Raw genomic sequence first — 22533 nt, forward strand, 5'->3', positions numbered from 1 at the left:
AAAGCCCTTTTTCCAGCTGTCCACTGGATGCCAGTGTTGATACACAGAAATATAACCGAGTCAACATTTTCATGAAAATAGGGCACTTGAATGAATTCAATATCCTAAATGTAATTATTTTCCAAGAAGCTACCAGAGGACTCAACTGCATATTAATTTAAGCAATATTTTACACATCAGCTTTCTGATATTCGAACTTCTCCAAGTTTTCTAAGCATCTATAAATACTGTGCATTTGTGACTAACTGTTTTTCAGCAATATCTTAGCCATTCCTGGTTTTTATATTAGGACTATTAACAGAGGTAAAATGCTACTAATTAATTAGTGTAATTGATTTCCATGAACACAGGATACATTTGTAAAGGGAAAAGGATACACCACATCACCACAGCTTAAACATGAAGTCAATAATACAACTCTGTACATCTTAAAGGCCTTTCCAAGCATAACTGTAAAGGGCCTTTTTAAACAGTATAATTATCATAATTGAAACAGTTATAACTATGAAGCTTTTGAAGTATACTTAAGGCTTAAAAAAACACTTATAAAAGGATCTCATAGTTGCTTGGACTCTGAATACAGCATCTTGTGTGCATATTGTGACAAGGTTTATAACCAGAAATGACAGAATATAGGAACAGGACCAGAACAAAGCCTGAGACCTACACTGTGATTAATTATCCTTTCAACCAAATAAATTCTGTTTAGTGGGGGAAAAAGGTTACAAAACTCATCTCTTCTGGAGGTGTTTGAGACAAACAGAATTAAAGCAAAAATTAGCAATTTGTTAACAGTTATAAAAATGGTCTGTTACGTGTTATATGCAATTTTGGCTCAAGACTGCATGTCAAATTTTACAAGTTTTATGGCATTGGCAACTAGTCAGTTTGGTGTTTATAGTGTGTGTCCTGAAGATTTTCAGATAGTATTAACAGCCTGCAGAAATCAGTATGTTATTTCCTGATGTATGCAACTGTGAGTATTGATCTTCTTATTAGTGGAAACCTATAAATTCAGGAACTCAGACCAAAGCTTGGTTTGGCCGGAGCTGTTGGCCAGGACACCATTTGCTATGGGTAACCACTAACAACGTCTTTCCAAACACCATTATTCTTCAGTAAATCCAATCCCTTTCTCCATACAGTTTGCAACTGCGTTCATGGAGTATGTGACAGTGGAATTACAGGGGATGGAAGATGCACTTGCCTGTCTGGATACAAAGGGCTCAGCTGTGATCAGCGTAAGTACATTTTTTTCTATATAAGATATATTCAACAGCTCTGATACAGTTAGAATCGGTAGGACAAATGTCAAATTAGTCTCAGGTTAGTGACAGTTAGTCTCAGGTTAGTCACTCTAGGGAGTCAAACATAACACTGAACCTCAAGCCCTGCATGTGAGCTCCCATAACTATCGTCACCTCTTCAGTTGCCAGAAAAATGATGACAGCAATAGGATTGATGGTCCCTAGATCAGGCATACTTTGAACCAGTATACTGCAGAACGCAATGCCTCTTGCCACAGTGCACAGACACAGCTTAACCTGTCACCCTCTGTCCCTCAGCAATAGCTGAATGTGAGGCCTTGCAGTGTCCTGCGAACTCCAGATGTACTGCCTCAGGCAAGGATGGAGGACAGCTGCAGTGCACATGTCTGCCCAACTACCATGGGGATGGTACACAATGTGAACGTGAGTAATTTTCATGTCCACGGAGATCTTTGTATATAACATCATTAGTATTACACAGTTCAGATATTGAGTGCGCTTTTGAACCAGATCTCACCATCTAATTGTTCTTGGGTTCATATTCCAAAGCGGCCTCACGCACAAACTAGATTCCTTCAGGATGAGACTAAACCCTAAAATGTGCTTCAAAAGCACATCGGTCCAATGCTAACAAGCTTCAGTCCATGCAATCAGACTAGTAAACCCTCTTGAAATACATAGTGTGGATACTGGGTCATCAGTGCTTACAAATCCATTCCTATCATGATCCTCTACTTGAAAAGGTCAAACTCATAGTGCTTCCACAAAAATCAACAGCAGCAACCAAGGGCTTATATTTATTGAATATCTATCATGTGGCAGCTCAGCTTCATCACTAAGCATAAACTCTACAGACAAGTAAAGCTCATTTCAGCTTTCCTGGTTTTCATAAAACAAAGGTAGTATCGCTCCAGCTAGAGGTAAAAATCTACCTAAAAGTTGTCTTTATAGACTCCTTAACTTGCCATTGAATGCTCAAATTAACTGTATTACAAGAGTCCAGATTTTCTTTCCCGTAGTTACACTATGTCTTACTGCACCAGCTCTTCTTCTAGACCAATTGCAATGAAGAAAATGGTTGTATCTGATGCTGAAAGCACTATTTAGCAAATGTTGGCTTGGATCAGGCCACAAATAAAATACTTCTTATCCTGTCTGGGAATATTTACATTCAGTCCTCTTGGTCCTAACTACAGTGCCGTCCTCTCTGAATAGGCTTGAACACCATTCAAAAGCAAGACATCAGACAGTCACTCCTCAGGGAATGTGATGTTCTTCTAGTAGGCAGAGCAGACAAGTGAGATACAAAGAAATTGCAGCAACTAGCAGAGAAGGAGGATGCATGGATGTTGGTGCTCTGTCCCAGAGCCTTTAGATACTAGGGTCACCTGTGGCTTAAGCCAGTGACTTTTATATTTGACTGTCTGGGAAGCAGACAAGCAGCTCCAGGCACAGCTAAGTACATAAGTGAAAGTAGCAGCGGCTGCCCCAGACTCAGCTTGGAGGTGGCATTGCTTATGGTCAGTTTGAGCATGTGAATATGTGTGCATGCATGATTTCACACTGCAACAGAAAAGGCGGCTTGGAAGAGCAAAGCTGAGCATTGCCAATTCTCTCAGTCCCAGCTGAGGGGGAAGAAAAGGGGGAAGAAAAGGGGGAAGAAAAGGGGGAAGAAAAGGGGGAAGAAAAGGGGGAAGAAAAGGGGGAAGAAAAGGGGGAAGAAAAGGGGGAAGAAAAGGGGGAAGAAAAGGGGGAAGAAAAGGGGGAAGAAAAGGGGGAAGAAAAGGGGGAAGAAAAGGGGGAAGAAAAGGGGGAAGAAAAGGGGGAAGAAAAGGGGGAAGAAAAGGGGAAGACTGTGAGCAGCACCACCTTCTAGGTGAGTCTAGGGCCTGCCACCTTCTAGCTACATGTGCTTGACCATAACCTAAACTGTACACAAAGGTGTGAAAAGATGCTCTCCAATCACCGCTGGATTTTGAACAACAGTATCCCTGCCTTGAAAACAATTGCTTATGAAAATAACTAGTGAGCTTCCAGTTCAGTCCTGAAACTACAGCAGTGTGGAAGACTTGACTAAAGTACTTGCTGGCCAGTTTTCCACATAGCTGAATGGATGACATTATATTGTTTAATTACCGGAAAGAAAACAGTGAAGGCCTATTGTATTGAGAAATATTTTCCAACTGATCTAACTCATGTTTAAAGCTTGTATAGACCTTGTATCACGTTCCTGACCTTCTCTAGTTAAAATCCACCAGAGAACAAGGAAATACTTGTGATCTTTTAATGAGCACATTACATGTTTTAATCTGTTTATAATTCAACTTGCCAGGTTAAGAGATCATTTCTGTTCAAAAGCAAACAGCTAGTTGCTATGTTAGCATAAACAGATTCCTCCCTTCTGCCTTCATGCCTCCACGATACTTTGGACTTGGCTGTTATGAGAAGTTTAGTCTACCCAGGCTTTGTTTGGCATGGAGGTGCTCTGGCAAATCCTTGTCTTCAATTTGAGTACTGCAGGCAACAATTCATTTACTTCACTTCTTTTTTTCACAAGCTATCAACCCATGCTCCCAAAAGGTCTGCAGTCCTAATGCCAACTGTGTTTACCTTGGACCAAATCGGCACAAATGTACCTGTCAAGACGGTTACAGAGGAGATGGTCAGGTCTGCTTACCTGTAGACCCTTGCCAGGCAATATATGGGAATTGCCCTGCACAGTCCACCATTTGCATCTATGACGGTCCAGGAAAGGTTAGTGTTATATGACATTTCTTACATCCACTATCTAAGAAATAATGGTTTCTGTCCAAAAAGAAGCCATGAGTGTATTGGGAACAAGGGAGACCAAGCTCAACTCCTAGTTTTGACATAAACCCTGCCATTGACCTGGAGTAAGCCCCTTTACATCCCTTCTCAATGTACGTATACCATGCTTCCCACTCTGAAAATGGGAATGGCAATAGTGTTCTTTTTCCTAGAATATTTTGACTCAGATTTGCCTCCCCAAAATCAAGGCACTGAAACAAAGCTTCTCCCAGTTAAATTTTGTCTCTCTGACCACAGGGGGCTTTATGGGACTGGTAGGTCCTTACACAGGTACCAGATATGTGCCTAAAGTTAGTGTATTTAGGAAAGAAGTAATCTGTGTCTTTGAGGACAACTGATAAAAGGCACTGTATAAAGGCCGCATATTATTCATGCTGTTGGGAACCGGCTCAGATTTCTGTGTGTAAAACTCCCACCATCAAGAAAGGGAGACTTCAGAGGACTATGCCTTATTTGCCTAGACACCCTGAAGAGCCAAAAAGGGACTCAGTCATCCAGGGTCATCCTGCAGTTCATGGTCATATAAGTTTCTTCTCTCAGGGGCGTCTCAGTGAGCTGCATGTGGCCAGCACACACAGGCTGGCGTGTACAACAGCAGTGCTATACACCTCATTCATTTATAGTATGTTTTGGTACTCATTCTGGGAGGTAGAGAGGGCTGTAGGAACAGAGGTAAAAAAATTGACCTACCCACAGTGCTTTTAAATGTTCTGTGGTCACAGCAGTAAATGTACCGGGCTTTATCTGAAGGAAATTTACCTGAGAGTCCATAGTTTTCTGGAGTGGATAAAACCTAGAAGGCAGTTGTATAAATATGGATAATCTTTACCTTGCACCTAACCTACCAGGTGATTAACTAAGGCTCAGTGTCTTTAAAGCCTAGTTCCAAAAAGTATGCTGAAATCCACAATCCATGCATGTCTAATTTTTCTCTACCCTCTCCCATCCTGATTTAGTCCCACTGTGAATGCAAGGAGCATTATACAAACTTTGTACCTGGGAAAGGATGCAGCATGACGGACATCTGTGAAACAAACAACACCTGCCATAAAAAAGCTAAATGCTCGACAGTTGCACCAGGACGGATTACGTGAGTCTTTTTGCTTGTTGAAGCTTACACTCAGTCTCTCCCTCCTCTCCGCTGTAAACAGGCTGCTAAAAGAACTTGAGTGGATGAACACATCCTGAAGTTATCATTAAGAGTTTCTTTATCAAGGACAAATCCCAAGATTTAATGGGGTCAGGGTCAGGCAATTAGCATAGTGATTGATTTCATCAGACCAATTGCTAATACCTATTAAGTTTTATTTTCGTAGCACTCGGAGGTCATTTCTACACTTGTAAATAAAAAGAACCAAGACCTCTTTTCTGTTCCTCAGGGCAAGCAGCATCATCTGGCTCACAGCTAAAGCCTCCTCTTCTTCCAAAACAGAGTAACTGCATCTTGGCAGCAGTCCCTGGCACACACTATACCTTCAACTGTGCCTGGGTACTGCCTGGGAAAATGATGCATGATGTGGGACAGAAACATGCCAGGCAGCATGCTAAAAATTAATCAGCATTAATTATCATGGGATGGTGCTGGAACCCTGGCTCTTTTTAGTATAGTATTGCAGATACAACTAGGGAATCTGAACCCCATGTTGTAAAAGCAAAACCAACCTCGGCAGATTCCTCAAAGCCTCGAGTCAAGCAGATGGAAAAATGCAAAACCTCTGGCAGAGTTTCTTTTCCTGTACAGAAATTTGCTACACAGATGTTAGGAGGAAGGTCCGTTTTAACACTAAACTTAAGAAAGCTATCTAAACCAAAGAATGTGGACAACAGGTTTCTATAGCCCAGTGATGGCTAGTACTGGGTTTAAAGAGATGTCCCTGAAATGCTAGTTTTCAGGAGCTGAGAGTTTGAATGTGAAAGACAAAACAGGCCATTAGCTGTACGCTGGGAACAAATTATTTATCTTATAGATCTATAGACAGAGGCATTCACTCAGGACAGTATTCTTATTGCCAGTTCTTGCTTCATCATGCAGCTTTCTCTTACAGTGTAATATCAACATCACTTTTGTGTAAGCTATTGTGCATTTCAAAGAGTGTAGTGTACTACTTCATGTGCACTTAGTATATACTTACACTCTACTTAGTATAGTAGAGTACTACACTGCATAACACGAGCTGAAAACCTAAAATAAAATTCCACATTGCATCAGGACCCTTCTTTCCTAATTTGTCACTGGTTCACTGTTGCAACTCAAATTTCAACAGCTGAGGAAGTTTTGAGAATTTTAGAATGGTTAAATTAAGAATTTATGAATGGGGAGAGAAACAAGCAATCCAAATGCTTTGCACTTTGTTCATTCAATGACCTTTAATGTCAAAAACAAAAACAGAAGAAAGGAGTGGGATTCAAATCAAACTAAGACTATCTATTTGGCAAAAAATCAAAACTATGCTGAATAGTTTCCAACTAAAGAAAACCTATTTATGAAAAAGGAACTTTTCAAAGAAAAACACTGATCGGTAAATGTGGGCACAGTGAATTGTTTCTGGTAAATGACAGACACTTACTGTATTTTGGCTGCATCCCAGATTTTAAAAATATTTTGGAGAGCTTGTTTTGGTAGGGGTTTTTTACTTCTTTTAAAACACAAAGGTGTAACAGAGGCCACAAAACTGTGTCGCTTCCTTTATTTTGTTTTTGGTCTTGTTTTTTACTAAAGATGCTGTTGTGCTGTTAGGTTCCCCCATATGGTCGTTTCTACTTTCTCCATAATCAAATTATTTCTACAGGAATAACTCTCTCATACAGACAGAAATTTAGAAAAGACAAACATTTAGTTTGTGAACATAACACAGCAACCTCCTGGAAAATCAAGATTGTCTCTGTTTTCTGTTCCCATATAGATCTTTCTTGAGTGAATGATAACACCTTTTTTTTTTTTTTCCTTTTTTTGCTTCAGCACAGTAATTAAGTTCAGCCTTTCCCAGAAGCTACAAAGCTTCAACTGGTGCAGAATTACACAGCAAATTAGACCATAACCTCACTGATTTCCAAGCAGACCTGGCCATCCCCCAGCTAAACTTGATTATTTTCTTTTTTAATTCCACTTTTATTTTGACTCTGACTAGTTTTCGATGTAGAAATTAGTAACTTCCTAAACCAAAAGTCTATTATACAAGTTTCAGGTAAAATGGAGACAGAAAACTAAGCTCCCCTCTTGCAGAGCGATACAATTCTCTTCCCCCTCCTGAGTCAGCTGAAGTAGTGACAATTCCCATCTTTTTGAGTTCCACCTAACTGTCCGTGCAGCGTATAGTGAAAACACCAAACAACTAAGTTTAAGTAGTCCAGTAAGGTTTGCCGTAAAGTTGTTCCTCTTACAGACACCCAGCCTGCACAGCATGCAGTGCATTCAAAGCAAAACCTGTAGAGCCATGTGCAGTATGAGCTGCAAACCAGATACTCCAGACAAAGCTGAGACAAAACTGATCTAGTCAGTCACCCAGTTGGTCCTTCCTGAGTCTGGCCGCACAGAATAAATAACTTCATCAGAAGGGGTGAGGGGACAGACAGGCTGAAGTGTTCAATCCCATGCAATAGGTACTAATCTGTAGTTGCTAAATGGTTTCCTTTGGCAGTCAAATCCAAACTGTGTTACTGGACACCCACTCAGTTTAAGCAATATTGTCCTCAGAAAAGAAATTTCAAATTATGTAAGTTATTCTGCAGTTCACTGTGCCCCTGAAAACGATAGCCAAAAAAATTGCTATGTTTAGCCACCTGCTTCTTTATGACCATTTGCTGAAAAAGAGAGAAGAGGTTTATTTTGAAACATTGACCTGATTTGTGCAGTATTTTAAGGGTAGCTCCTTTTTTCTGCTATACTATTTCTACTATATAGAGATATATATACACCATATATTTCTACTATACTATACTGCTCCTTTTCAGCCTCAGTTTTTTTCTTTTCTGCTCAGAAGTGAAGGTGGCTATGTGCATTAATACTGCAATATTTACTTCATCAGAAGAAAGGGTCAGTTCCCAAGGAGGAGCTGCTCCGTTCTCCCAGCCCTAACCCCTTCATCTGTGCTCCACAGTCATACCATCTGCCCAAGAGATCTGCTTACAAAGAAGAGCACTCACCATCGGAATTACATCCTAAAAATTTAAGATGCTTTTAGACTGCTGTGTTCACCCAGGACCGGAAGGAGTCAAACTTGAGCCTCTCGGCCAATATCCCACCACCCCTCTGAGTCCCTGTGCAGCCCCCCAGACTGCAGGGGCTGTGGGGATTTTCAAATGACATTGCTATCACCAGAGAAACAGCTATGGTAGACACCCTACGTGGGAAACAGGAGATGAGTTGGCATCAGGTTGATGCTACCGTGGGGCGTGAGTAAAGATGTGTGTTTGTAACAACCAGCACATGAAAACAATTAGGTCATCTTTTTGGTGTGTGGAGTAATGTTCCTCCTCTAATGATGCCTCTTTTAGAAAAAGTATCCAGAGGTGAATCACTGTGGATAGGGTTTACAGGAATACTGAACATGCTGGAGACTTAATTAGTGAAGGCACTATTAAAAGCCAATGTTTGACAACACGTACCATAGCCTCCTAAATATAGTTAGGGTTTCTTTCTATGCATGCTACAAGTTGACAAGAGCCTGCTTTAATTTTAGCACTGAAGATAAGTAAAGGACTGAGCTGACACCTTCAGCCAGTCTTCCAAGCGCAGATGGGCCCTCACGTTGAGGCAGGTTTGAAGAATCCAGAGGGTTTAGGAAGTACTAACCACCTCTCCCGGTAGACAGTCAGGCTGACACAAGGTCAAGGCACACACAAGTCCTAGCTGCTCTCTGAAACACATGACCATTTGTACCCATCAGTACCTAACAGCACACATGGTCAATCACATTGATGACCAACAATTCCTTCCCCACCCCGCTCATGACACTGAGGTCTTTCATGGCCATAAGATTCCCTCAGTCATAAAACAGAAAATGTCAGACTGACACTTGTGGTGGTTCTTCCATAAACTGTCTTCAGATTTTGCCTCGACTGCAACACACTAGTGCAAATGCAGCCCATCCCAAGGCAGGGAGGACACTGAGCCCACCCTGAGGCATTGCCTGTCCCTCCTATGGGCACCATGACCCGAGTCTGCTTTGGACATATGTAGGACTGGGTCAGCTGTGTGTCACTGACACCTCTCTCAGGCTGGAGCCCCCAGGAGACAGCCAGGGTTTTACAGATGAGATGCTATTTCCAGTAGGGGCAGCACCAGCATAGAGCATACACCTGAAAACACATGAGATGTCTTGTTTCAGCAGCTTCAGAAGAAAAGATAATGTTAAATTACGGATATCATTGCCCAGAATGGTTGTATTACTTAAAGGGCAGGGTAACAAACCACCACTTTGCTTTGTTGAAAGGACTGACATGTCTGCCCGCCTTTTTCTACCAGTCCCATACAGCTATTGCAAGGACTGATGAGCTGCTATGATCCCCTTCCTACGTAGCCACCGTTAATCCTGCCAGGTCCCATGTAGTGAGTGGGGGGCTTCACACAACTTCCTCCCTGCCTCAGGGGCTGCACCCCACACATTTATGCCATAGCCTCTCCTTGCCCACAGGCAGGCAGGTTCAGTGGCTTTCTGGGCTCCAGCAACAACTTTTGGGGACCAGAGGCTGCACTGCAGCCAGGGGCATTCCATAGCCCCCATTCAGAAAGGTCCTGCAAGACAGACACTGGTGCCTCCTGTCCCAGCTGGCAGAAGGACATCACATCAGGCAAGCAGCCACAAGGCTGCCCTACACACTGGCACACTTCACAGCATGCAGAAGCAAAGATTAAACTAAAATACATCGATGCTTCCTGAAAATGCCTTCAGAGAAGCAATAGGTAACACCTGATGCAGGTTTTAGCAAAAGCCTCAACGACACCACAGGACATCAATGCACAATGACAATCCCTTCACAGGTGCACGTGCCAGAGGGGATCCGTGGGAAACGGGTTTGTGTGCTATGGAAATGTCATGGAGCGCCTCCGAGACCTGAACTCAGAAGTGGGAGGACGATGGCAAGGCAAGCTGACATCTGCCTTATTGCTCATAGGTAAGTGACCACACACAAGCAGAGTCAGCTCCTGCTGGGTGGGTTGATCTTGCCCTGTCTTCCCCCAGCACTCCCTGCTATACAGGAAGGTGCTGCTAATAGCATGACACAGCCCACGCTACTCACTGCAGACTCCCTCTGACCACCTAAAGTTGCCTTTGCTCAGCATGCTGTGCAGTCTGCAAGAATTTCCAAGTAGTAGTGCTAAACATGGTCCCAGAACCCCCCACACATCACCTAGTATCACCACGGGGTTTTGCCCCATAATGGAGTGAGGGGGATCATCCCATTTCTTCTTCCTCCCTGCCCCTGTCGAATTGGATAATTGAGATTTGATCTAGAATGATGCACGTTAGTCCACCAAAAACATCAGGATTCCCAGCTGAGTCTCTCCCCTAGACCCCAGCCATCAGCAGTGGCATCGCTTTCACCAGCAAAGAGGAGAGAGGCAAGGGGCAGAGACTGAACCCTTTCATGGTTTCCATCACCCTCAGAACACCCCACCAGAACACTTCAGCCATAGCTGGGTGGTCTCCACATTTCCAACTCTCTGCAGACATCAGATGGAGCCCCTGTTAAGGGCCCACAGCTTCCAGCCTTTCACAATTATTGCAACCACCTTGTGAAGAGAATAGCATAACTGTCTTCATCACCTTCTGTTGCATGGCCACAGATTTGAGCTATGAATACACACTGTTAGAATCCAGCTGGATCTTTGAGTTAAATTTGTAAATATGAAAAATTTTCTCCTGATTAATATAATTTGCTTGGTACTTTTCATTAAGTCCAGAAATTAAAACAAAGATCCTGAATTCCTGACCAGAAAGGAGCCAAGGACAAAATCTGGCAGTGTCCATCACATTCAGCACTGAAGACCAAAATCCATTGCCTCAGCACTGAGAGCTCAATTGCAATTTTTCTGTGTATTTCTCCATATGTATCTGAAAAGTGCCTGACTTGCTGAACACCACCATTTCTTAACACAACCCAGACTTAATGTTTTTCATTAAGTTTTGGACATAAATATGCCATTTGATTTACTAGCCAGAAGCTACAAAGACACATTAACCACACAGGTTATCTTACAGTACATTCACTTTGTGTTAATGTCTTTCAAAAGCCAAGAATATACAGCAGAATAGTCCACATTGTATTGTAAGACAGCATTATTAATTTTGAGATATATTCTTTGGTGCAACATACCTATAATGACTGTAAAGATTTTTTCAGTTCTTATTTTAAACCTCTGGAAAAAGAGCTGAATATTAGAAATATCTAATTCCTTCAGCTGCAGAATCAGTGGTCTCATGCTGCTATCTTGGAAACAGAAATACCATCTGGGTAGCAAATGAGCTTTAATTAACCTTCAGTGCATCAGTTTTTACTACCAGCTATGTGTTCACTGGTATTTGCACTACCAGCAGGTTTCCAACAGCATATCCCTCACCCCATGAAGACCAAACTGATTTAAAGCAGAAGGCCATCTTCTCATAAAGATACATCTCCAAAGAAATATTGGTTTCACGTCCATCGCCCTGGTCTGCATACCAACAGAATCCGGGCTGCTAGGAGCATTCTGAACATTTTGCCTCACTGTGCCAAATATGCAGCAGCACCTGGATTTCACATCCCATCTGCCTCTCATCTTTTAATGACCTGGACTTTAGAATCTTAAATTAACATTTAATAATCACAGATAGTATTCTTGCTTAGTCTGTCCTTCCATATCTCTCACACAGTGCCTTTCTCCAATGAGCTTTTCGATAGGCATTTAAACTTTTTTTTGCTCCCCTCTTCTTATAAGAAAATATCTACGAATGGCCACTGAGTACCCTGGGACCATTTACTGTACTTGTACCGACAAATAAGGGACTGAAAGGTACAAATGTAAGTAAACAATAGAATGGGTTTTACATTGAGGGGGGTTTAGCTCCTTCAGAAATGTCATCTCTGTTAAAAGTGGTTTGATTCAACAGATTCAGAAGAACTCTTTGCTGTAGCGTGTTTCTGGATACACTTAAATCTAGGGGCCAGAGACCGTCTTTTTCCTACTTGAAAGAAAAGCAAAATAATTTTGTGAGTCAGGGTAGAACAGAGTCATGCTTCAAAGTAAATTTTGGATTGGGTTACATGGGTATACTCAAGGGTTTTTCACTTGGTTGAGACAAGGACCAAACTAAGATCTGAATTTTCAGCAGGGAAGCCAACAGGTCACCTTTTACATAAGGGTGATAAAAAAAGCAATGGGTTTAGTTTTTTTAAGGGGCGTGGGGGGGTGGGGGGTGGCGGGGGGCTGGTATGTAAGCGGTCAGCATTCATTACCTTCCACTGAAGTCAGGACAACTCTGGAGGCACCTATTTCTCACACAGGGACATAAGGGTATAATCTAACCTGAACTGAAGCCAAGAGAGGCCTCCACTTGGTTCAGACCCTATCACCCCACTTCAGAGGAAAATATGTAATTTCAGAATTTAACAGCTAGGGCGGGAAAAAAGCATTCACCATGAGATTATGAGATTAAATATTTTTTTTAGATGAGGCCTGCATTGAAATAAATCTCTGTTGTTCTGCTCTTCTAGATAAAGGATCTTCTGAATAATAAACAGAAAGCACAGTACTTTGTGAAACTCCATGTAATTGCTGGTCAACTGAATACCAGTACCTTGAATAACACTGATGTAATATATACCTTGACTGGCAAGTCAGCAGAGATATCAAAGGGAGAAAAGGTAAGAGGTCTTCCAGCCCACCTCAGCAAGAATACCACTCTCCAGTCACTCAACAAGTTGTGAAAGGTCTTTCTGCAGCAAGACATCAGGTTGCGGAGAGCTGCTGGATTATGAAAACCCACAGCTGTAGTCATGTGTTACGAGAAGTTCAACTGAAACTTGAAACCTCACCAGCATCAAAGTTCTCACTAAAATCAGTGAAAACAAAAATTACCTTTAGATATGCATCACCACTGAGTGGTCTAACACAGACTGCTCTTAAAATGTTTGCTGAAATTAACTCACCTTAAATCTGCAAGCACGACTAACAGAGCTGGGGAGGGGTGGCCAGTAAGAGAGTCTAGGTGAATTAACAGGGGTGTGGGGAGGGAAAAGCCCAGAGCTTATGCTGGAAACTTGTGTGTACCGCTCACAGAGCGAGCACTGACTGCACTGCAGGTCCCACCTCTCACAGAGCATCAGCATCCTTCGAATGATGCAGCAAATAGGTGTCTTCAGCATAAATAAAATGCAATTGGCAATTTATCATGAAAAATATGAAGTTCATCACTAGCCAGTTTATTTGATGTCAATAAACATTGAGGCAGTCTGATCCCACAGTTTAAAACATTTGTTCTCTACAGCTGATATACCAGATTTTGTAATCTAGAATTACTCTTCTTGGTCCACTAAATGTCTCTTAAAGACTCAGACCTATGTGAAGGCTGAAATCAAGTACTCCTCATGTTTTGCAGTAGAACAGTGGCATCTGGGAGATCTATTTTTATTTCTTTAATGAGTACACGCTCCATGTGTAACAGGAAAATATCATTGCTGTCTGAGGCCTGTTAGCTTCCTGCAGGCTTCAGTACAGTGCAGGATCAGCAACATTTTGTTGTTTTAAATATAGATATAATATAAGGAAATGGGTTGTAGTCCCTTAAGATTACAGGAGTTGGCCATTTGGCCATTTCAGTACAATCACATTTTAAATCATTTCCTAGCTGACTTTTATTACTAGCAGTCATCAGAGCCCTTTCAGGTACTCTGTTCTCCCCACAGGGCCTGTCCCTGCTTCTCCTCTGAACTTTGCTGTCCTGGAACAAAATAACATGGTCCTGATCCAAAGTCAAAGGAATTTTTACCATTTCCTTGATAAACATTGGAAGCAACCACAACCTTTAGCCTCCCCAGACCTAAACAGCCCAGGTGCTGGCCATGGAAGGAGGTGTTAGACTTTCAACATGCGTACTCCCTCTGTTGCCGTACCATAATAAAGAGCTCACAATGCATTGCCTGGCTTCTTTCAGGATAATCAATTAAGAATTAGAATCCAAGGAGGAAGGAGGAAAGGAAAACTTTTGCAGGGAAATATTATTGCTTCCAATGGGATTTTGCACATTATTGACAAATCCATGGACAACGTGGAACCAACATTTGAAAGCAGAAAAGAGGTGAGCCATAAGCTATACACATGCAATGTCGGACTTCTTTTAAAAAAAATAGTTTTGCATTAATTGAATGCCAAGAATGACTGACAGCAGGTAGACTTTCAAAGTCCACCAAGCCATTGTACGTCAATTCAGAGAAGCAACATTCAAAGTGAAAGGTAATGACAGTTCCCACAGCAAAGACGATCGCTCTTCTGCCAGGCTGGTCCATGGAGGCTTTGGTTGTACTCGCTGCCTCTGGGTGGTTCCTTGGGAAACTGGCAGTAATGATCAGTGCATCTCACTGAATTCCACAACAACATACTAAAAGGAGGGACATCTGGACAAGTATTATAGGCAAGACCTGTATTCAAAGCAACAATCCTTCCCCTTAAAAGGCTAAAATTATAAAAACTGGTAATTTCAGGTGCTTTGGGTTTTTTGGTGCCCTGCTTAGTTTATTTTCTTGAGAGTTCAGTTCTTTGTATGGTGTTCTTTCAAATATTCTGTTTCTCTGCCCTTGCTCATTGGGAATGAAGAGAAAACAACACATTCCTCATTACACACACTGTATGTTCTATGACTACACAGTGTTTCAGGACAATGATGAAGTTTACCTATAAGCCAGCATAGCACCAGGACAAGAACGCTACCATCACAGCCACTTCCAAGCACCACCAGCCACCCAAACAATAAGGAAGACCAAATGTATAGAATCTGTAATAACTGAAACTCATACAGTAATTAAAAAAAATGTCTTACAAGAATTGGTATTTATTCCATGTTCCCAACTAAAATAAATTTTACTTCCATCTTATTTCAGGAAACCATAATGTCAGTACTTCAAGATAATGGAAGATACAGCCAGTTTACATCTTTGATAGAGGTAAAGATCCAGAAAAACAATTCCATAAGGCTGCTTTCAGATGTTCTTCAATACTAATATGTAATTTCACTTTTATTCTTACACCAAAACAGAAAACTGGCCTGGGAATGGATTTACAGCAGGACAACAGGCCTTACACAGTCTTTGTTCCAAGTAATGAGGCTTTGAGTAACATGAAAGCTGAGGCTCTGGATTACCTGCTTTCTGCAGAGGTATAGTCTTTCTATAATGTGTATCCTTCTCAGATAGTAGATATATATGTAGATATATAGCAGGTGTATACACATATTTTCCAGTGTTCGTCTAAGCTAAGTTACTGCCATTGAGGTTTAAGCCATCTCTAACAGTTAAAGATTAAGAAGACACCTAGAAAGGAACAGGATTTTGGGTCTCCCATTGTATAAAGCAATGACAATCCTCCACACCAGGCCCCCACTCCCCCGCTCTTAGCCAGACCACACAGCCTGGACAGCCCCATGGCAAAGCACCAAACCCTCTCCCGGAAGGTGTCACCCTTGGTGGGACCAGACCACACAGCCTGGACAGCCACATAGCCAAGCTCCAAATCCTCTCCTGGAAGGTGTCACCCTTGGTGGGAACAGCCAAGGGGAGCAGATGCTGCAGGGGCCCCGCTGGCTGGGACACACTGCTGGTGAGGTCCCAGGAGACACATGTTGGCATCCTGTACCCTGGATGCCTCCTGCCTCTCCCAACACACACACAAGTTATAAAAGGCCCGTGCTGAAATAAAGGGATGTAGGGGTGAGGACACAGATTTGCAGGGTGCATGCCACAAGCTGAGCACCACCAGTGACCCAGATGTTTCTGGTGCACCAGCCAGTGATGCCATTCTCATCCCCATGTCCTTTCAGCAGGCCAGGTTGGGTTTATGTGACTCATTTGGAGCTAAAACGGCCTCTCTTCTGCTCTGGCAGGGTTCATGGAAGTTGCTGGAGCTGGTCCGATACCACATTGTCTCCAACACTGAGGTAAGCATGGCTGCTTTCCTGACCTAGAGTGTCAGAGCATTTGCAAACCTTTTGCTACTCTGAAGGCAGAGGTTTTCCAAGAACAACCACCACCCTGTGCTGCACAAGAATGCAAGGGACAAATTTGCCTCTGCCCTTACTAAGTGTAGTCATGTAAAGGTCACTAACAGAGAACACGAACCTTTCACCTCAGTGTCACTAATCAAAACAAAACCTTGCTAAGAGGCACTGGGTAGCCCTTGAATCATGGCAAAATAAAAGTGCATGGTGTCACACTACTTTGTTACATGCAATTAAGTATTCACTTTAAAATATACCTTTTGGTGATGGGGACTTAGCCCAAGGGAGGGGTGGGTGGGGGGATTATATATACAGTCACCCTGAACATGAGACCCACTGCCATAGACTGCTGTAGAACAAGAACCACTGTCAGGAGGTAATGTCAGTTTGGCAGGGCTGCAGGAATGAGTAGCAGGAAAAGTGCTTTTTGCTATCAAAATCAAGCGCTCTCTGAGCCTATTCTACTAAGATTAGTCTTTTTATCAGAGAGAGGTGATTTTGTCATCCTCTAAGTAAGCCCCCTATTCTTCCCTCCTTTTTCTGCTGGAAACAAAGAGCAGAACCCAGCAACACCAGCCGCTACTAAGGCTAGAGGAGACTCAAGCTCATCGTCACCCCAGCCCCTGCTGTGGGGAAGGAAGGAAGCCTTCGCATCCTTAGCAAAAGGGCCTGCTCAGAACATCCAAGGCGGAGGTCACCCCCAGCACAGAGCAGTGTCACAGGGAGCAGAGGCATGAGATCCATGTGTCCCTTCATGGGATATCAGCACTGCCGTTCCTATAATGGTCTAAGGATGCAAACAGGGCTATTTTCAGGGAGAGGTGATAACTTTACTTAGATTGAGTGCTATAATTAGGAGAAAAATTAATATCCTTTTTGGCAACAAGCTCTTCACATGCAACAACCAGGAAGCTCAGTAAAAATTTAATCATCTGACTTTGGTACACAAGCAGGTTAGTCAACACGAGGCTGCCCACTTAGCGAATAGGGTCATTGGCTCATCCTAAAAAGAAAGGCAGTCTTGTTTGTGAAATCCATCTGGATTTGAAAAGAATAATGATATTACAGTTCTTTCAATCGATTTATATTCATTTCAGCTAGATATTGCCAGCCTCGTCTCGATAGAGCACATCAGAAGCATGGCGAAGCAGTTCATCTACTTTAACAGGACCAGCACTGTAAGTCAAAGGCGGCTTTCACCTGTAAACAGCACTCCCTGATCCAAACAGCTGTTTGCAGGCAGGGGGAGCAAAAAAGGAGTGGGTACATTACCAGAGGAATTGCTTGCTATAATGAGGCAGAAATTTTCAACTTGCCATTCCTACCCACTGTTAGAAATTAGTATTATAAAGGACAAGAACAAGTGATTGGTATATAAGGACAGCCTGCAGTTTCTTTTTTCTTAATAGCCTCAGCCCAGGAATGATCCTCACCTATGCTCTGCCTAGTTTAAAAGAAAAAAAAAAAAAAAAAAAAAAAAAAAAAAAAAAAAACAACAAACAAAACCAATGTAAAATGTTTTCAATCCTTCTGTTATATACTTCCGTCATTATAAACACAGCGCACACATAGATAATTATTTATTTTCTTTCATATTGCAGTCTCTGATTCTGATGAACCTAGCGAACACATTTTTAAAGGTGTTAATTTGTCAGTACTTTTGTGAAAGCAAACTCATCTGTTATGTTAACTCCCTTCTGTTCTGGAGAAGAGATGCACCTATGAAAATATTTGTAAAGGCAGAGCAGTTGCAGAGCTAAATGCAGAAAGAATTTTTTTTCTTTTTTTCCTCCTGTGAATTTAGACAGATCCCAGATTTTCTCTTGCTTCCCCCACCTTTGCCAGAGAGAGGACCAAAGCATGATTATGCCCACAGAAATCAGTGCCTGAAGTCATCAGTAGTCTTCTCATTTTGTCCAGTCTTTTATCACTAGTTCCACAGGCTAATGATGCAGATCAAGAGGAAAACTTTAGATACCACTGTTGTAGAGCAATATCCACAAAAATGTACAACATGTGTGCTTCTTGCACAAAACAAGTGTAATAAAAAATAGATAGCCAACTTTTTAAAAGTATGACTAGAAATTCTTGAAATGAATTATCCAAAATTAAGAAGCTATGGCAATTTTACTATTAATAATAATTTATTGCTTCATAGGGACAAGTCTTGGTGAGTGGAGAAGAAATGGAAGAAACAGATATTGTTGCAAAAAATGGTCGCATTCACACCCTTGCCGGAGTTCTTATCCCACCCACAATCATTCCAATTCTACCACATCGGTGTGATGAGACAAGAAGTCAAGTTGCAATGGTAAGAGAATCACCACAAATCAATAGCAGTTAACTGCTCCATACAAGGTACTCTAGCTTCCTCTTTACTACTTTCTCTGATGTCCGTAAAAAAAGGGGATATTTTTGGAAAGTAATATATCAGTGACATACAGCCACCCAGCTAGCAGTACTGCATGGATACAAATAATTTGCAAGCACATCCTATGCCACTCTAATGCATCTAATTCTTGCAGCAGCCCTTTTAAATACATTGCCCCTCTAGTCAAACTTTTTCTTTCAGTTCCTGAATCTTATCTGTGAATACAGGTACCTGGTAAGCAATGCCAAGTTCCCAGGGAAACTACTCTGGATCAGTACTTCCATTTCTACTTAATATGCACGGGAAGGAGCAAGCAAGTTAAAATTGTAACATAATAATTGATTTTGATATTAATACATTAGAAATATGTTATTTTTAGAAGCCACAGCTTCCCATAGCCCTGTTTTCTTCCAGTTTTGTGCAAATTAGGAATTACAAAGCTTTCATATTTTGAAGGGTGGATTTCAACATAGCTTATTCAGTTTAGTAACACAGAACAGGCCTTTCCACTTGGTAGCATTCAGATACTACTTCTGGTAAGAAGACAAAGTATCAGACCAAGCTTTTGGTTTGCAGTAAGCATGGCTCCACGGAGCTCTTACTGGACCGTGTTCAAGCATGTATCCGGGCCAGTAACAGTTCTGTTGCAGTAGTGCAAAACATTTACTATTTTAACTTAAAACAGTCCAGAACTACAGCCCTGAAAGAGGTTCCCAGCAGAGCTGGACAGCATTGAAATTTAATGAAGGAAACACAAGAGCTGGCAGTAAAGAGCTATTACCTCTGACAGTAACTACAAAGTGATATATGTACAACACAATCATAAACCAGGTAGAGGGCTGAGCAGCAATCTCCAAAACAAAAAGCAATCAACACTCAGAACACTTCAATAATCTGAATTCCTTACCAGGAGCCTACCTACAATCTATGTCTGACATCAATCAATCCTAAAGCAACACTGAGAAAAATTATTTCAAGACAAAGCAGACAGTGTCTGTCACAAAAATAATTCCCCAAACTGAAGTTAGGCACTTTTGTCAGCTTTGAAAACTTCACACATAGTTTAAAATATAATTTAATATCCAAGGCTTTAAGCAGAGCACTGCTACCAAGGAGAACACCAAAACTGAGTAATGGCATTGCTGCTCTTACCTGTCATTGTGCATCTTCATTACTCTCAGAAAACAGGAATAATGCCACCTCCTAAATATTACTTGCAGTACCAGTTAAAAGAGACAAACCTCACAGGAGCTGGCAGGTGCACACACCATTTTGCTTACACACACACATCTGTGTAACCATACCCGAATGCTGAAAGCTGTACCCAAGCCTCACTGAACGACAGCAGTGCTTATTCAGAATGTCACAAAAAGCACATGAGGGGCAACAAGTCCCCAGAACCTGCCGGGTGCCTGGGCTGTGGCCAGTTTTGATGACCTCTGACAAGAAGTGCTCTGAGCACTGAAGCAGTAGCTGTCTCCAGCTGCCTGCTCCACCTCTCTAGAGGTCATCGCTCCCGTTGTAGATGACATACAGGAGTATGCGTCTGTGCTTTAGTTACCTCACTGCAGACAGTATCTTACTCTACCGCTGAAAATGGGCAGATCTGACCTTGTGTGGAAATGCAGATGCTTTTATCTGCCCCCACCCTGCGCCATGGCAGAGGGAAGAGGGAGGGCTCTCATCCTCGGGAAAAGGAGGGAGCAGGTAGACATCAATGGCTGACACCATCCCAGGTGGAGAAAGGGAGCAAGCAGGGAGAACACCACCCACAGAGGGAAATGTTTTCCACAGCAATCAGGCAGATTTTTAAGTTCTAAAGAAGAAAAGAGGCACTTGCAGGGATTTGCAGAAACACAAAGACAGGTAAGAGCCTAAGTCTGCTTCAGCCACGACTGCACAGCTTATCAAAGAGCTTTTATAATGCCCAAATGTATTTGCCAAAATACACCCGACACACAGACCTTTAGAACATAGTAGTGGCATTGGTACCTCAAGTATTTGATGCCCAAACACTTTTGTAAGTCTGGTCCTTTATTCCTTTAAGTGTTGTTCAACATGAAAAACTACTAAATCCAAACCAGTACCTGATTCTTTCCCCACAGCTCTGGTAATAAATCTATGGGGAAAATGCTGTAATTCAGGTTCATGGTCACTTGTCCAATGACTATGACAGACAGTGAAGTAACACATTGGATGCCAGCTGTACGATTTATTCTGATTTGATTGAAGCACCACAAGACATTAGCAGTCATGAGCAACATGGATTTGACAAACTCCGTATCTACGGTCTGAAAGGCTCAACCTCTCTGAACATGTTGAGCTTGTCGAGAACTCACCTTTAAAACTACCACTGGAGTTTATATCTCCTCAGTGCTGCAATTGTCACTCTGTCACCACCACATGGTCATAAATTAGCTAGTGGGGAAAGGTTACCAAAAGGTGAAGGCATAAAGATAGCTATATTCCACTGGATCATAGTGGAGTACAAAATCTATGACATGAAGCAAAGAATATTTTTCTCTTCACTACCTATACACAAGAAAAATTTCTGTTCACACTGTCTATATATGAGACTCAACTCATCTGTATTCCTCCTAGGAAGAAATAAAAAATTCTCATAGAAGTTAAGTGTGCAGACTGCACTAGACCCTTAGACAATATTAGTTAATATATTATACTGGATTGAGCAAAGGATGCCAATGTATCCGTGCCATGTTTATCTTCTGTTTAGGAAACTTCTAGTTCTTTAAAAGAAGGGAGTGGAGGAAAGAAAAAAGAAGATAAAAAGGGGAAGTTGGAAATGAACAACACCACAAAGATCAGAGCCAGCAGATATAGCCCTGGTGCTGATGTTCAGTTCCAGGCCCGTGCTGTAACAGTTAAAAGACACAGAACACATGTATTTAAAACTTACAGGGTATATCACCCATAAGTATGCATCTCAGTAGTTGGCATAAAGCCTTTTCAAATGACTGTCCTTATTGCTTCCATCTAGGGTGTCTGTGCGAGTTGTTTATTGTGTGAATTGGCTCCCTGTCCACAGGATTCAAAGCCCATCTTAACGGGTGTTTCCTGACAGATTCCCCAGCTGCACAAAACACAGAGAGAGAAAGGGTCCCCACATGTTAATTACTACTCTCCCAATGCAGTGAGCAAAAGAACCAGACATGAATACAGGAAACTGCATAAAAATGCAGATATAGATTGTACTTTAGTCTCTTTTTGGCAATGATTGAATCATCAGGTAATTTAAGCATTATTTTGTTCGCTGTTGCAAGATCCCTTGTTGACTTCCTAGAAGGTCTGACTCTTTTCTTAGGTAAAAAAAAAAAAAGGTCTGTTTAGGATAGGCTTAGGCAGAAGAGAGAGGTGAGGAATGAGAATTACTGCAATTATGCTTTGAGAGTTAGTAAACCAAAAATGGAGGAGGGATACATTTAAAATAGACCTTATGTTTGTTAAAAATTACTTTTTGATTAAGTGTCCTTCCAGAAGTAGCTGTCTGCAGAAGTAGCTTTAGAAAGGATTGAAAATCTTCCACTTGCTTTGCATCCGAGAGATGCAAATCTGGCTGCATGTTTCTCTGCATACAAAACTCGAGCCTAGCTGCCACAGGAATTTTGTTGCCTCATTGTAAAAATTGACTGGTATTTAGTCCTATACACCATATTCAGTAATAACCTAAATGCCACTGTTCGGTAATAATGAAAATAAAGTACGTATTGTTAAAAAGTACATAGCTTAATACCTTTTTGCAATACAACACCATAGTAAGGGGCTTCCTGTTCTCCAGTTAAATGATGTTGCAATATAAGACTGTATCACAGAACTCTAGGTTGCTTTGAAATACTAATGCTTCCAATTTGTGCATGTT

The 22533-nt window shown here is 41.8% G+C and overlaps 1 protein-coding gene across 2 annotated transcripts in view; it reads left to right on the forward strand.

Moving 5' to 3' along the window:
* Positions 1-22533, forward strand: part of STAB2 (stabilin 2) — an 89591-nt gene that overhangs the window by 12180 nt on the left and 54878 nt on the right. For both annotated transcript variants that reach the window (XM_040596802.1, XM_040596803.1), the window contains 13 exons: positions 1146-1241; positions 1566-1691; positions 3826-4022; positions 5054-5187; positions 10078-10211; positions 12016-12098; positions 12792-12941; positions 14231-14374; positions 15174-15236; positions 15329-15448; positions 16172-16225; positions 17383-17463; positions 18444-18596. In XM_040596802.1, coding sequence (XP_040452736.1) covers positions 1146-1241; positions 1566-1691; positions 3826-4022; positions 5054-5187; positions 10078-10211; positions 12016-12098; positions 12792-12941; positions 14231-14374; positions 15174-15236; positions 15329-15448; positions 16172-16225; positions 17383-17463; positions 18444-18596 — 1535 coding nt within the window. The remainder of the gene's footprint in view (positions 1-1145; positions 1242-1565; positions 1692-3825; positions 4023-5053; positions 5188-10077; positions 10212-12015; positions 12099-12791; positions 12942-14230; positions 14375-15173; positions 15237-15328; positions 15449-16171; positions 16226-17382; positions 17464-18443; positions 18597-22533) is intronic.

Source organism: Falco naumanni, chromosome 5 (assembly GCF_017639655.2).
Source record: "Falco naumanni isolate bFalNau1 chromosome 5, bFalNau1.pat, whole genome shotgun sequence".
NCBI lineage: Eukaryota > Metazoa > Chordata > Aves > Falconiformes > Falconidae > Falco > Falco naumanni.